At 42.3% G+C, this 17193-nt stretch overlaps 1 protein-coding gene across 14 annotated transcripts in view; it reads left to right on the forward strand.

Moving 5' to 3' along the window:
• The window catches only part of ZMIZ1 (zinc finger MIZ-type containing 1), a 361484-nt gene that overhangs the window by 191649 nt on the left and 152642 nt on the right, over window positions 1-17193 (forward strand). For all 14 annotated transcript variants that reach the window (XM_068139917.1, XM_068139913.1, XM_068139912.1 and 11 more), the window contains one exon: window positions 1154-1263. In XM_068139917.1, the coding sequence (XP_067996018.1) occupies window positions 1204-1263 (60 nt within the window). In that variant the 5' untranslated portion in view covers window positions 1154-1203. The remainder of the gene's footprint in view (window positions 1-1153; window positions 1264-17193) is intronic.

Here is a 17193-nt window from a genome sequence, read left to right on the forward strand (position 1 = left end):
ATACATGCCATTATCTTGACAAGGAGCCACTTACATGTGATCATGGAGTATGATGTAAAGCATGGTGCTGAAAGTGTTAACAAATAACTCACTGGACGTGAGGAAGAAGTTCTTCACCGTGAGAGTGGTGAAGCCCTGGAATGGGTTGTCCAAGGAGGTGGTTGAGGCCCCGTCCCTGGCCATCCTGACCTAGTGTGAGGTGTCCCTGCCCGTGGCAGGGGGGTTGGAACTAGATGATCCTTGTGGTCCCTTCCAACCCTGACTGATTCTATGATTCTATGAAATACATGAAGCAGGGCTCATGCTCATGTTGGTGTTATCAGTGGATACCAAGCTCTATCCACAAATAAAACTAGCCATGGTAAGCATCAGTGGTGGGCTTAGGGCACTACAGGTTTGCTGTTTAGAGCATCGTAACTTGTCACCAGTTTCAGTTTGATGATTTTATACAGCTGTAGCAACATGAATTAAAACTCCTCATACTACTCTAAGCCTTCATTTACATTTTCTGTGGTTTTCTTTATTTTTTCTTGCTTGTTTTGTTGGGGTTTTGGGGGGTTGGTTTGTTTTTTAAGACTCAGAGAAGTAACACAGTTTTTAGAGATCTGTCTAAAGAGTGCAGTATGTGCTTTTTGAATAGTAACAAGTAGTTTTTTCAGTTACAGATATCTTAAAGAGCCAAATTTTTCTGGAGGGCAGAAACTGCTCAGCCATTTAATCTAAACATAATTCTTTGTCATTAGTCGTTCTGAAAGTCTTTGTTGAGTCATGAATCCCAGTCATCTACTTGTTGGTGTCTCGTCTATTTCAAGGGCTCATTGGAGGAGAGTTGGAGGAGAGTTCATGGTTTACCTGTTGCTTTTATTTTCAATACAAAAATCCAGAGTCTTCATAACACATTTTGTTATTGTTGGCCATATAACACTTTGCCATATCTGAATAATTTAATATTTCTGGGACATACTTTCATTTAGAGGATGACTACAAAGAATCCCCATACCCTTGGCCTTGCAAAAAGCAGGCCACCAGTGTTATTTGGATTGTTATGATTATTACACCTTGCAGAGTTGTCAAGGGATTCTTCATTGTTTTGGCAGCAGAAGTGCATACACTATGCTCAGTGATTTATTTTCCTGTTGTTTCTGTCTTGCAGATCGAAGGATTTTAATGGCTTTCAGGTAGAAGAAAGTGGAGACAATCAAAATGAATTCTATGGACAGGCACATACAGCAGACCAATGACCGGTTGCAGTGCATAAAACAGGTAAGCTGAAGGTGGAGATCATAGCTGCTAGATGAGCTGAGCTCTGCATATTGTGTGACAGGTTGTGTTGCGGGTAATGGTTAGCGGTTGTCGCTTAATGAATATTCTTGCCTGTTAGGGGGTAGGAGAGAGTTACAAAGAGAAACATTGTAATCTCATTGAAGAGAAGAATATCTGCTGTGGGAGCTGGTGTATAAACCTCAAAAGCCAAACTTTCACCTTTCTAAGAAATGTTCAGCCTGGAAACTAAACAAATCTGCCTCAGCTGAAAGCAAAGTGGTGCCAGCTCTGCTCTGAAGGTGTCACAGCAGGCAGCCATCATATTTGTGCTGTGAGCACAGTAATACAAAGTTTTGGGCCAGATTTGATTCTAATCCAGTATCTGACATGAGACATGAACTGCCTGGAGACTCAAACCTGGATGGTACTTGAGTGAATCAGTTTGCTTGAAGATTTAAAAACTTTTGTATGCAAGGTAAAATTTTCAGAAACATCTGTGTGAAAGCGAAGGGCCTTTATGATCACTCAAAGGCAGTGGGATCTAAGCCTTATTTACTGATTTCCCCACTGAACTGCAAAATGCCTTTATAACCAAGGGAAACTGCAAAAGCAAGGATGGAATGAGCAGATGCCATATTCCCTAATTCACCCTACTTATTGAACTTTGCTCTCTGGCATTGCAGGCAGCTTAATGTTCTCCCCTCACATCGGCTGTTCTATGCGTACAGGAATCCTTACAGAAAATTCATAGCAATGGTCCTTTGTGAGAGTGGGTGAGCAAGAGAATGGTTTCTCATGATGATGTTTCCTATTTCAATCTCTAAACCCATGTATGCAGCAAACAGGTGCATAATTGCAAATTGCAGACAGATATTTTAAAGATTGGTTATCCCAGACAGATCATTGAGATGAGTTCCAAAATTCAGCTCTTCAGCACCGGCTGAAATTTTCCGAGTAACGCTGGAAAAACAGAAAGACCTTGTTCTGTGAAATAATGTCCCCAGATAATTTTTGCCAGTCCTGTAAGCTATTTTCTCTGTTAGTTCAGGCCACAATATGTTCAGAGGCCAGTGTCCTGCTGTTTCAGTTTTATATTTGTATTAACTGAGTTAAAAACCTACCTGCCTGCTTTTGCCTGCTGCTCTAGGGAGTGCAGCGTTTCTCTGTCCGTAGACTTCTTTGTGTTGTAGACACAAGCACTTGAAATAAAAAAAAAAAAAAAAAAGGTAAAAAATAAGCATGAGGAGGATACTGGATCAGTCTAGATTTTTAAACTTGTTTTATTTTGTCTACAATTTCCTTAATGGGGGCAGCAGAGGGAAGGGTGCTGATCTCTCTCTGGTGACCAGTGATAGAACACAAGGAAATGGAATAAAGTTGTGTCAGAGGAGGTTCAAGCTGGAGACTAGGAGAAGGCTCTTCACTGAGAAGGTGGTCAGTCACTGGAACAAGTTCCCCTGGGCAGTGGTTCCAGCAGCAAGCCTATTAAAGTTCTAGATTCATCTGGATTAACACACTTAATCATATAACTTAGTTTTAGGTAACCCTGAAGAGCAGGGAGTTGGACTTGATAATCCTTAAGGGTCCCTTCCAACTTGAGACATTCTCCAATTCAATGATTATCTATTTCTGTTCTCTTAGTTTCAGCAGTCTTCATAATGTTTTGTCATGTTTGCCCACGTATTAGTAGAAGTTTATATTTTCTAGAATGTGTTGTAATGCAAAGAACAGAAAATGTGTGTTTATTTGTAAGTCTGACCATGCAGATACTTTGAGAGATTTAAAAACAAAACAAAATTATACCTAAACCAGCTGCTTCCTTTGTTAGAGAAGATTTCAGAATAAATCAAACAATGCTAGTTTGTAGGTCAAGGAGCAGAAATAGGAATGTGTCCCTGCAGAATTGCTGGTCATAATCCCGCCTAGGTCTGTAGTGGCTTGCTCTTTCTTTCATCACTCTGTGGTGAAAGTTAATGCATCTCTTAGAGCATGAGAAGCCTTAGGGAAATATGAATTGCAGGGTTTCATCCCAGTTTCTTATTAACAACTATCTGGTCCAGAAAAAAACATGCCCTGGCACAAATTGGTGTCCTTTTTGTCGTTCCCCCCCCCAGCCCATAGGATAAAGAAGTGACTTGCAGCGCAATTTAACCTTTCATCTGCAAAAGCAGGCCTTTAGAACAAATGGACACAAATGGAGGATGCTGCTCTGTTCATTTTTCGAGAGCTGTTGGTTTCTGTGCCTAGAGAATTTGTATTATTCCAATTAGATAAAAGAATATTAAATTTCTCTTCTTACAGCATTAGAGAGGTATTTTTGCCTATGTAATAGGTACTCTGTCAGTTATACCACTAACTTTATCTATACTGCTGTTTTATATATGCAGCTAAGCTATTTCTTAGAAATTAAAGCCAAGGGGAAAGTCAGACTTATCAGCCATTTGTGGAGCATTTTTGGTTTTGCTTGACCCTGTCTAGAAGAAAGAACAGATTTTCTGGTGGGCAGGGTCATGCTTGCATAGTTGCTCTATTTTGTGAGATAGCAAATGATGCCTGAAAAGGAGATATCCTACTTAAGCATGATTGTGAATTCATGGTCTCTGCATTCTGTATAAGCTCGAATGAGATCATAGAATCATAGTATCAATAAGGTTGGAAAAGACCTCAGAGATCATCAAGTCCAACCTGTCACCCAACACCTCAGGACTAACTAAACCATGGCACCAAGTGCCACATCCAATCCCCTCTTGAACACCTCCAGGGACGGTGACTCCACCACCTACCTGGGCAGCACATTCCAATGGCTAACAACTCTCTCTGTGAAGAAAACTTTCTCCTCACCTTGAGCATAAACTTCCCCTGGTGCAGCTTGAGACTGTGTCCTCTTGTTCTGGTGCTGCTTGCCTGGGAGAAGAGACCAACACCCTCCTGGCTACAACCTCCCTTCATGTAGTTGTAGACAGCAATAAGGTCTCCCCTGAGCTTCCTCTTCTCCAGGCTAAACAGTTCCAGCTCCCTCAGCCTCTCCTCATAGGACTTGTGCTGAAGGCCTCTCACCAGCCTCGTTGTCCTTCTCTGGACATGTTCAAGAGTCTCAATGTCCTTCTTAAATTGAAGGGCCCAGAACTGGACACAGTACTCAAGGTGTGGCCTAACCAGTGCTGAGTAAATGGGCACGATGACTTCCCTGCTCCTGCTGGCCACACTATTTCTGATAAAGGCCAGGATGCTATTTGCCTTCTTGGCCACCTGGGCACACTGCTGGCTCAAGTTCAGCTGGCTGTCAACCAGTACCTCCAGTTCACTTTCTGCCTGGCTGCTCTCCAACGGCTCTGTCCCCAGCCGGTAGCACTGCATGGGGTTGTTGTGGCCAAAGTGCAGCACCCAGCTCTTGGACTTGTTAAATGCCATCATGTTGGACCCTGCCCATCTGTCCAGCCTGTCAAGGTCCCTCTGGAGAGCCCTTCTACCCTCTAACCAATCAACACCTGCTCCCAGCTTGGTGTTGTCTGCAAATTTACTAATGGTGGATTCAATCCTCTCATCCAGATCATCAATAAAGACATTGAACAGGATGGGGCCCAGCACTGATCCTTGGGGCACACCAGTAGTGACTGGCTGCCAGCTGGATGTGGCACCATTCACCACTCTCTGGGCTCGGCCCTCCATCCAGGTCCTAACCCAGCACCAAGTGCTGCTGTCCAAGCCATGGGCTCATTCTCTGGCTCTTTTTGTGGATGGGCATCATGCTGGCCAGTTTCCAGTCATCTGGGACCTCTTTGATGAGCCAGGACTGGCAGTAAATGATAGAGAGTGGCTTGGCCAGCTCACCTGCCAGCTCTCTCAGTACCCCAGGATGGATCCCATCTGGTCCCATGGACTTGTGAGTATCCAAGTGGCTCAGCAAGTCCTGAACTAATTCTTCATGGGTTTCCGGGGTACTACACTGCTCCCTGACCCCATCAACCAGTTCAGGAGGCCAGTTATCCTGAAGTCCTCCTGCCTTACTGTTGAAAATGGAGGCAAAGGCATTTAGTACCTCAGCCTTTTTCTTGTCTTTAGTTGCAATGTTCCCCTCCAAGTCCAATAAAGAGTGGAGGTTCTTCTTGTCCCTCTTTTTAGCATTAATATATTTATAAAAATGCTTTTTATTGTCTTTCACAGAAGTGGCCAGCTTGAGTTCCAACTGGGCTTTTGCCTCTCTAATTTTTCTCCTCCATGATCTAACAGCATTCTTAAACATATCTCAAGTTGCCTCCTCCCCTTTCTGAAGGCAATACACCCTCTTTCCCCCCCCCCCCCCCTTAATTCGTTCAAGAGCTGCTTGCCCATCCAGGCTGGTCACCTTCCCCACTAGCTCATCTTTTGGCACATGGCCACAGCCTGTTCCTGTGCCTTCAGGAGTTCCTGTTTGAAGTAGATCCAACCATCCTGGACCCCTTTGTTCTTAAGGGCTGCTACCCAAGGTACTTTCCAAATTAGTTGCTTAAATAAGCTGAAGTTTGCCCTCTGGAAGTCCAAAGTGAGGGTTCTGTTACTGCCCCTCCTTATTTCCCTGCATATTGAAACTTAACTGAGTTAAGTTCCCAGCAGATGTCTGGCAGGTTAAAGTCACCCACAAGGACAAGGTCTGATGATCTTGAGACAGCCTCCAGTTGCTTATAGAGTATTTAATCAACCTCTTCATCCTGGTTGGGTGGTCTATAACAGACTCCAACCAAGATGTCAGTTTTGTTAGCCCTCCTTCTGATTTTAACCCACAGGCACTCTATCCATTCATCCTCTACCTCAAGTTCTGTGGCATCAAGAGATTCCTGAATATACAGGGCCAGCCCTCCTCTTCTTCTCCCTTGCCTGTCTCTCCTAAAGAGCTTGTAATCATCCAGTGCAGTACTCCAATTGTGTGAACTGTCCCACCATGTTTCTGTAATGGAAACTACATCATAGTTTTCCTGGTGGACCAAGACTTCCAGTTCCTCTTGTTTGTTACCCATACTGCTTGTGTTGGTGTACATGCACTTGAGCTGGGCTGCTGATTTCTCGTCCAAATCTAGTTTATGTCCCTCTCTCTCCTCTCCAGAGAGACTGGTTTCACCACCCACCCCCTTCAAACCTAGTTTATAGCCCTCCTGATGAGGCCTGCCAACTCTAGTGCTAGAGCCCTCTTACCCTTTCTAGACAGATTCACCCCATCTAGGTCCAGCAGGTCAGGTGCGGTAAAAGTTGCCCCTTGATCAAAGAACGCAAAATTCTGCTGCTGGCACCATCCCTTGAGCCATTTGTTGATGGCATGGGTTCTGCTGTTCCTTTCACTTTACACCCCTGCCACTGAGGGACCTGAGCTCAGTTGTCTGAGGGCCTTGAATTCCTTTTTGATTGTCCTGGTGCCCTTCTTATCAATCTCATTGCTTCCATCTTGGATTACCAGCAATGGGTGGTAGTCAGAGGGCTGGATTAGCTTTGGTAGTCTCCTGGTGATGTCCCTTACCCGGGCCCCAGATAGGCAGCAAAATTCCCTGTGGGATGGGTCAGGATGACATATAGGACCCTCTGTTCCCCTCAGGAGAGAGTCACCAACAACATTTACCCTCCTCTTTTTCTTTATGGCACTAGTCCTGATGGTTGGTGGGGACTGATTTGCTTTAGGCATCCCCTTAGAAGGTTCCTCTTCTGTCATCTCATCCACATTGCCCTCAACCTGCAGGGCCTCATACTTATTATGCAATGCAGGGGAGGCGAAGATGTCTGGGTTGGATCCCCCATGCTTCTTCTAACAGGGACCTGTGCCTATCCCCCTGTTTCTGGGGTCACCTCCCTCAAATGAGGGGAGGTCTGTAAAGCCTGCTCCCACATATCTAACTCCCTTTTGCATTCCCTTATAGTCCTGAGTCTTGATACTTCATCCTTTAGCTCAGCCACCAAATTGAGAAGATAATTCACTTGGTCACACCTCACACAGGTGTTGTCTCCTTCACCCTCCATTCCAAGTGCCAGGCTCCAGCACTCTCTGCAGCTAGCAGCCTGGACACCGGCTCTGCCTTTGGCCGATTTGTTCCTATGGCTGGATCTCTTCAGGCAGGTGAAATTAAGTTTAGGGAGTTTGATGTTTGTTTTTTAATAGGTATATTCCACTTTACTACTATATTTTGCCCAAGCTACCACAGAGGCTTCTGCCTTCTGTGAGCTGACCCAGCACGCACTGCTGGCTGCAATCCAGCCAGAAGGCTCTCTAGCCAAATGGTGATCGCATGGCTTAGCTCTGCCTCGTTTAAATGTCCCGCGGCCGACGTCACCCTCTCGAATAGGCGTGTGAGAAGATGACCTGCCTGTCCTCGCTGTCTGCTGATGTCATCACACCCCAAAAGAAACTAAAATAGAACACCTCTCAGCTCAAGCATGCTGGTCCCGGTCCTGAGCAGCTCTCTTGCCAAATGATAATAGGGACACTTTTGTTTTCAGCTCATGAAAAAGTGTAGTTAACTAGGGCAGGAAGAAATTCTTTACTGTGAGTATAGCGAGACACTCGAACAGGTTGCCAAGAGAGCTTGTGGATGTCTCCTTCCTGGAAGTGTTCAAGGATGGGTTGGATGGGGCTTTGAGCAACCCAATCCTAGTGGAAGGTGTCCCTACCCCTGACAGGGGATGCATCTAGGTGATTTTTAAGGTCCCTTTCAACCTAATCCATTCTATGATTTTATAAACTTATCATAGATATTGCTCTTGCTTTTTTCCAGTTCCAGAATCTTGTGCTGTTACCTTGCCATAGTGGAGAAATGGACTCTGACTAGTTTTGGAACAGACTCAGCTCTCTGTCACAGGGTTGTAAATTTTCAGGTTGGAGACACTTACCCTGTTTGTTTGAGACAAGCCATTAGCTGGCAAAATCACCATCATACTACAGAGTCATTTCCATAGAGAACTGGACCACATGCTGTTACATGCATGTCGGTTTTGCAAGCAAAGCAGTATAGCTGTTGCTATGTGTGGCCATATCAACATTACCTTCACCATTTTGGGGGATCAGACAAAATTCTGCCTGCCTTCCCTAGTTTCCAGCCTTTTATACTTACTCCCAGGCTATGAACAGTATTGCTGTTCTTCAGAAGGGATGTGTGCTTTCAGGGTGATTAACACAGCGTTGGCATGGAAGGTGCTCTGCAACAAGGGGAGAAAAACATCCTTCCTTGGCTCCCAGCATCTCTGTTTTATAACTTTGCTGGCAGCTAGTGCTCATGCAGCCAGACCGGGATCTGTCTGCCGTCTGCCACCCTCCTTGCCCCTCACCCCAGCTCCTGAGAAACACTAAAAATGGTAATCCATGTGCCTCTTTAACTAGATCAAGTTTCAACACAGGGTCAGGACAGACTTCTTTCTTCCCAGCTCTGTGACTTGTTAGACACCCACAATATCCTTGCTGACTTCTGTTCCAGGATCAAAGTTGTGTTTTACCTTCATCTTTTTTTGCACTGCAGAGCTACAAACCCCAAACTTGTATATGATCAGCTAGTTAGGAAATCAAGTGTGTGTGTTTGTGTGTGTGTGTGTTAAGAAGTGTTTCAGAACAGATGAAAGGGCAAACTGAAGAGGTGGCTGTGTATTTACACTTTAAAAAATCCCAGACTTCTGTGGAAGGCTGGAACAGCTTGTGTGGTCTCTTTGTAGCTGATTCCCTCAGTATTTTTAAGTGTATGTGCTTTAAAATCAAACATAATTTTTTTTATATACAGTGGAAAAAGCAAAAGTAATAGGCTTCCCTTTACACATGCAATTAATTTGACGTGACATGGGAGACTCTTCAGAGTGCATTCAAGAAGGCTGCATCTTCAGGGTCCAGACTTCTTTTCTGTAATTCTTTGTCCATACAAACAAAACCACTGAACAAAACCACAAAATTACTTTGTGCTCAGCTTAGGTCTGATAGGCCCTGAGAACTGCCTTATTGGAGGCTGTAGTAATAATCTGTCTGATAAGTACTCATGGCTCAGGTGACTGTTGCACCATGCACTGTGGACCAGAGGGCTGACAGAGCTGGCTTGAGTGGGCACAGATTGAAATTTTGGGGGTCTGCTGGTGCCTAGGGCCCAGGCACAGCCTTCTAAACAACCCAGGAAGTCTTAACAGAGAACTGATTGGTTTTCTTAAGCTGTTCTTCATAATATTCAAAAGATATATCTTTAATCAAACACCATCCATTATTTTCATTAAACAATACAAGCAAATACTAGGCAAAAATCCGTGGGCTACATGACATCTCTACTCTCACTCTGATGGGTCCATTTAAAAAACACCTTAGAGCTATTTTGAATCTGGGGACTTCTCATTCTTTGTTGTTTCTGTTTATTGCCAGTCAGACTTTGTTACGGTTTCCTTACATTGCTTCTGAAATTCTTGTAAAGAGGAAGATGGAGAAAAATCTTTCTATATCTAAGTTACAAGGAAGTCCCCCCTTTCAGAATAGGTGGTGCTGTCTTCCTGCTGTGCTGAGGATGGTTGTCATGATGCATACATAGTAAAGCTATGATGAAATTTTAGTAAGAGGTTAAAGGGAAAAACATGAAAAGGCTCTCTAATGTCAAAAATATTTGGTCATAGTGAGAACAGAGAAGATTGTTTCTGCTGCTTCTGTCACAGGGTTTATCATGACACACTGAGCAGTATCATCAAATGATGATGGATCACCCAGGGAACCCCACTTGATTTGAGACACACATCAGATAGTTGATTCCTAGAAAGACATGTGCATTTCTTCTCTCTTTCCTTCAAGGAAGCTTGCTGAATTGCTGCAGTTGCAGAGCTGTAAAATGCTTGGCTGGCCATTCAGGGAGATATGCTAAAAGTTGTAATTGCTGTGTGTTTTGGTGGGTTTTGGTCCCTTGCAATTCAGAGGAAGATAGATTTCTTTGTATGTTTACATAACTGTTAACATTTAAGCCCTGAAATCTTTGAACTTGCTCTTCAGTGTTATTGTTGCAGGCTCATGTAAGTGCTCAGCAATCCTAAACATGTAATTTCAAATATATCTTGGACTGATTAATATGGACTAGTATGAAATTACAGCCAAAAGGGTTTTAATAAAGCTTCATAAAATGTTTTCTTCTGGAAGAACTGAAAATGAGAAATATTCTTACAAAGGGCACATTTGTTTAGAATACATATTTTTTGGTTGTAGTCCATGTAAGCAGCACAGAGTTTCTAGCAGCTAAATTTGAAGTAGCATATAGCAGTAAGGCTAATGGTGAAAAAGATCTTTCTTCTCCATAAAAAGACATTCAGTAGGCCTGAAGTGTTCCAGCTTATTGGTTGAATGGTCCATCAGTGCTGTCTTAGTAGATATATTTTCTTCTTCTTTCTTTTTTTTTTCCTTTTTTTCCCCCTGAGACTCATAGCTGCAAATTCTTTGCTTTTGTGCTCAGTCTGTTAGAGCACTCTGCTAGAGTTAAGTATGTTTAGGAAAAACTGACAGCACTCCAACTTTCCTGGCTCCTCTAGTCCATTTAGAGACTTGTCAATCAACAGTCCTGCCCTCTTAGATCCTGCATCCTGGTAGAGGCTTCTGTGGCTCAGGCAGTGAAGCTGCAAGGGAATGAAGAGGCAAAGTGTTAGAAGCACTTCTTGAGGAGAGGGGGAAGAAAATGCCTTCTTCATGTTTGCAGTACTTGGCTGCTTTGTTTCTCTGGTGAAATTTCAGTGGGTGGAATATAACCCATCATCTTTTGAGGTGGGCTGGTAAAGTTGGTGTAGGTACACTTCTCCCCTTTGTTCCCAGTTCTGCTGCTTGTTTTGCTGCAGCACCTGTCCTTAAAGGCTGAGACGTTAGTTCTGGTAACTGTTTTGAAATGGAAAATAAATGTGGTTTAAACTTAGAATTTCTAGTATCCATAGTAATTAGAGTAATTGTGTTATTTCCCATGCAACTAACTAATCTGGCCTGAAACTGTCATAATGATAAAGATGAACATTTAAGAATTCTAGAAATCTGTAAGTTGGATCCCCGGTGTCGCCTCAGTGTCAGAGGGGCATAGGATGTTGTCTTTAGCAGCAGTTGGGTCAAACTCTGCAGTGAACATGTGACATAGCTGGTAACACTCTTTGAGCTTCTCTTATGCTATTTCTTCTCTTCCTTCTTACCTGTGCGCCTGGTATTGAGTTCTTTTTGTTGTGTGCATTGGCACAACAGCAAATCTATAGCAGATATGACTTACAAAGTGTTTGCACAGAAAGACTATTTTACTTGCTTGTAAAACAAGGTGGTGTTTTTAAACAAAGATGGAGGGCTGACAGTACTGTCAATACCAAGAGCCTTTGGCTGTGCAGACCTCTACCATCATCTACTGAAGGAAAATCTCCTCACTGATGGTGTTTGCTCATAGTTTCTGTACACTGTGCAAGAGCAGTTTACATAGTAGGCAGGTCATAAAGTACATGCTGCAGGCAGTTTTGTAAGCACACAGAAATGAAAAGATGTACAAGGGAGCATTTTGCCCTTTGACTTTGAAATATCTCAGTAATGTCTAGCTAATTGGTAGGACCCATGAGAATAGGTCATGTGAATTTTCTGTCTTCTGCAGTGATATCAGTTCACACAGTGGTCATTTTAAATAGGCACCTTGAGGTATTTTCTCTGCATAGATTTAGAGATTAAAATAATAAGGATTTAGTCAGTTGATTAAATGTCCTATAAAAAGCACAATCAACAAGGAAGTAAATTACTCAGGTGAGTAAAAAACTTAATTGGGAAACAAAATGTGTCCAACAAATGTGGTGCTGTTTGGGTATTCTGGGGGCTGTTGATTATTTTCAAAATCAGTGCATTTGTTCTTCTGAAATTCAGAAAACTAATAAATGTATTTATTTTCAATGTGGTTTCTAAAGTTGCTTAGGTACACAAGTCAGAGGAAGTTGTACAGGTGTGCCTTTTTGTTTTTTCCCCTCCCTTGCCATCAACTCCCTTTATAATCTTGGGTAGTGTTGTTTGTTTTTAAAGGATGCACTACAAACAATAATCTTCCTGTAAAGAGTTGCTGTAATACTTCATTAAGGTCTTTGAAACACCTTAATATGATAAGAACAGCATCCAAAAAAACCACCAGCCCAAACTTTCTGAAACTTTGTGATATGCATCTCAAATTATTAAATGGTTCCAAACACAGAATTGTTTATCTAGATGTTCCACTTTGCCTGTCCTGTATACTTCACCTAATCTTCTACTAACAGTCCTTTGAGTCTCAGCTTTTTTCAGTTGTTTTGGGGGATTTTTTGCTGTTTGTTTTTTTGTTTGTTTCTTTTTGTTGACATAAAGAAGCCAGGTAAACAAGTTGGGAACAGACAATCCTATTTTCATCAATAAAAATATTGACAAGTATTTAGATCATTATTCTAATAGTGCAATAATATTCTAAGGGGAAGAGCATGGCCACTGCTTTCAGATAGTTAACTCCTTGATATGTTGAGATATTTAGAGCTGAAACTACTGGCTGAAAATCACAGTGGCATTACAGAAGAAAGCTCCTGTATCCTTAGGTTGTCTATTGCAATAATAAAGTTGAAGAAGCCCAGAGAGACATCTTATGTTAGTGTGTTACAGTAAGGAGGTACTAGTAGAAGATTGCTTGTTTCAGTTGACAAGGACAGTGAATGAACTGGTTAGGCAAACTGATTTCATAATTCAGTTGAGCTGTAATTGCAATTTTAAAGATAGATTGGAACCTTGCATCACTGAGCATGGCCTTAGAGGAAGAACAGACAGTTGTATCTTTGTTTCTTGACTTCTTTTTCCCATGAAATCTCACTTTGTGAGTGAATAAGGAAATAACTATTCACAGCCCACTGATTATTTTGAGTCTTTTGTAAAAAAAAAAAAAATACCATTCTCAGCTGGCATAACAGCAGTCCAGATGCTGGTGGTAAGAAGGGTACAAAGATTGGACTGGGCACTGTTACTCCAGCCGTCAATGGATTAGCAAAAAGGCGTAATGCCACCAGTGTGCCCCATTTTCATCTTCAGTCAGATCTGGATCACAGACTTTAGGCTCCTAAGTCATGGTTTTATCTTAGGTAGGACAGGAGTAGGTGGCTTTATGACAGAAGTTCCAATTTGCTGCATATTCCCCTATGTAACACAAAGGTATCTCAAAGTATGTCATAAACATACTGCGGTTATGTAGGTATGACAGGTACAGAGGAGGAAGGTAATGATGTAATTCTGATCAGCAGAGTTAGGGAGTAATTACTGGTTTAGCTCTTCTAGCTATGGTGTTTGGGGATCAGGATATTGAATCCCATTCTTGACACTTTGTAGAACTTCTGGACAAGCCAAGGTTGCAGTATCTTTCCTTTCTACCAGCACATTCCCAGAGATGTGCAGTCTTCCTCCCAAAACTCATGGTACAGGAGATTCAGGGAGCAGAACAAGGCTATTCTGTTACCAGACATTCACCTTTTCTCGAACCAATACTGATTTATACACACATTTTATGCTAAAGGTGTACAAGGAGCATCTATGGAAATCTGCAGTAGTACAGGTCTTGTTCTCATAAGCTCACTGCTGGGCAAATTGCTTTATGGCAGTTGAGTAACACTTGTGGTTTTTATTTGTTCTTTTTCTTGTTTGTTTAGCCTGTGATCTTCTGTCTTTAGTGTTGACTCCCCTGCTCATCTTACCCAGTATTTACATGTAGTTAAAATACCTGATACAGAGGTGATGGTCTTTGCTCAGTATTTGCTCTTTTCCTTTGAAAAAGAAGCTGCAGTGGCCAACTGGGGCAAAGGTGACTCCCTTTCATTCTGTTTAGGGTTTTTGTTTTTAATAAGTAGACATGGCTAACATGGTCTAAATCTCTCTGTGTATCTAGTGCTTCTCAAAATGGGAGCATAATAAAATATTTATAAAGCCTCCGATGGAGCGAGCCATGTAAGTGCAAGATAATTCTATTAATTAGGGATCTCTCAATCTCACAAACACTAAATTGGGAGGGGAGGATTATCTGAATACAAAATGCACAGCCTGTTCCTTTTAATTTTTTGATAAATAAAACAATCTTTGATACTGAGGGGGACTATAGAGAATTGAACTATATAAAACCTTATCCAGATAAACAAAAATCACATTCCCAAAAGACAGAAAATAGCTCAATACTCCCCTCTATCCTCTTGAAAAAGAAAAGGGTGATTTGTTTTGAATCTTCACTTGCAGATAAGTTTTTTAGTATAGCTGCATATGGATAAGGCCTTATAATCAACCTTGTCTGTAGAAAAGCAATGGAGAAACCACCTACTTCTGATTACAGCATTGTCTACGTTTAAATTGTATCCTTGGTTAATGTCCTGTATTTTTGTAACTCCACTTGAGCTCTGTTGCAAGCAGGGAGAGTGAGAAATCTTGGTGTATGGGGATCTGAAGTAGAGGCTTGTGTATAGGAGAGGGAGAAGGGGTCCTGGTTGGGCTCACTCATAGAGCCTGCTCAGTTTTTCAATCCATAAAGGCTCTACTAATGTATTAACGCCAAATGACCCTTGGTAATTTGCAGGTCCTGCAAATTGGCTTGCTTATGGTACCGAGTCAGCTATCAAATTTACATCTAGTGGGAAACCTGCTTGTGTGCTGACTAGTAACAGAGTCCAGCCTTGTCCCCCTGCTAATGCTGTGTCAAGGGTGTCTGACCAGGAATCCTGTTTACATTCTTTAGATAGGTGATTAGCTTTCCTTTGGGAGTTGAACACCCTTTGCCCAAAATACAGGACCACAGTTATTCTGCTCCTGGGTTGTTTGTTTGAAGGATGTGTAATCTCTTTCTGTTATCCCTGGCTATTAACTTCACAGGTTCCTTTGTTTTCTAGTCCTCTTTGCCCTGCTTAAGTTCAACAGTGCATTTTCATTACATGTGATTGCAGACGTGTCTGGATTAATATTAATATAGAAATAAAAGAAGTCTAAATTACCTGACAGAATCTGCCAAAGCACCTGGACAGAAAATCCTGTCCCTCAAGGATCAGAGTGGGCATGCATCACAGTTAGAAGAGTCACGAAGGTGTAGAACAAAGTAGGTCAGGTCCTTCTGCAGCCCCTATCAAGTTCAATAACTACTGTATGTTTTCTTTCACTTTTCAATTCCTAGCTTTTTTTCACTTTTAAATCCCTAGATTGTACAAACATACGAGCCTTTAGCTTCCATTGTTGTGGAGAAAGGCTTGAAAACCTGGGTGCCAGTGGCTGAAGATAGCAAGCAGATCATGTGAACCTTAGAGCTGTATGTTTGCATTTCAAATGTCACAAGCTGTAAGCAAAATTTATGGGATACTGAATATCTGGTGCATCATATGGAAACCAAGATTTGTATCAGTTGAAATTCTGGACCTGTTGCAAGGTTTTGCAGACCTCATAGATGAATCTGCGGTCTAAACTAGTAATAACTTGGCTGAAGTCTGAGGATTAACCCCCCGAGTGAATGTGTACAGTATCAGAAGACTAAAAGCATTTCTTTTTGTCACCTTTCTTTGTGTGTAATATTAATAACAACAACAACAAATTCTCCAGGTTTAAATAATCAAAAACACCATTATTTTTAAAAGAGAGTGTGTTCTGATGCAGGACACGCTTGGTTTCCTCTTATATTGATGGTATAGCTCCACCTTCAGGAGAAGTTGCATGACGCGTGTAATCTGCTCAGAGCAGTGTCCTGGTACATTCCCAGCCCTACTTTTTTTTGCTGTGATCTTCTTTGAATCAGGTCTGATGATTGTGTGGTTATATGGGGAAACTCACGCTAAGTGGTGACTGAAAATCAGTATTTGGGAGGTTAGTTCACGTTCAGAACAGCAAGTGTGGTGTGATGCACCTCGGTGGAAAGTGGTGGAGCATGCTGTTTGGGGAAGTTCTTGGGGATAGTCTGTTATGAGACTAAGTATATCAAGAAAATGTATTCTTAGTTTTAGGTCAACTTCAGTCTAATACTGGCATGAACAGATGACATCTTGTAACCCATGACCATTCCCATGAGCTCCTGAAGTGGCATGCTGCTGGAGTGGCACACTGCTGTCTCCCCTGCTATCACTACTGTTCAAGGAGCTACATTACATGACATTTTGAAGAGCCAATGCAGCTGAAATCTGCAGTATAGGATGTGGCTAGTTCACCATGCAGCCATGTGTCCTCTTGTGCTGTGCAGGAGAGCAGGCAGGAGAAGGCAGAGCTGTGGGAGGCAGGAGCCTTTCAGTGCTGACAGCCACCAGTGCTTGTGTTAGCTGGCAGTGCTTGTGGAACAGCAGTCGTAACTTTCTGCCTTGCAGGAGAGCAGCTGCCTCCTGGATTTTATTTCCCCAGCTGGATCACCAGATTTGCCAAGCTGGTGTGTAGGAATAGGTTTGCCACATGGTGTGTAGGAAGGGGTTAATTTCAGAGTGAAGTGAAGGCTTCCTGCCATCTAGCTGTGTTTTCTTTTTCTGTGCAGTGAAAAGCTCCCTGTGATGCTCATGTATTCTATTGCTAATGTAAAATTCCCAGACTCCTTGATTAGTGAAGTTAGACAGTAGACAAGGGTCCAAGTGGCTAACCATGTGAGAAATTCAGTGACTGTAGGCTACTGTTAATTAACCTAGAATCTAGCAACATGGCATAGTGTCTGTGTGATAAGTTGTATTATCTTCAGCAGCTCAATTAAATCAAGGAGTGAGACACAGAGCAGACGTAGCTCAGCAAAATAAACAGACAACTTGAGTCAGCCTTCATAATTTGGTGTGACATCACGTAAATAAATGCAATAACTTGTTTAGCATAGTTAAGCAGTTTGCTGCTCAAAAACTTATTTGTATGACATCTCATTTTGAATAGGTTAAGTTGTGGCAAATTAGGTCTGTGCCTTCAGTCTGATGTATTCCAAAGAAAGGAAAGAAAAACTCATCCACCAGAGATATGTAATTTGTAAATTGAAGTTC

Source organism: Melanerpes formicivorus, unplaced genomic scaffold (assembly GCF_026170545.1).
Source record: "Melanerpes formicivorus ecotype bairdi unplaced genomic scaffold, bMelFor1.0.p_v2 SCAF_6, whole genome shotgun sequence".
NCBI lineage: Eukaryota > Metazoa > Chordata > Aves > Piciformes > Picidae > Melanerpes > Melanerpes formicivorus.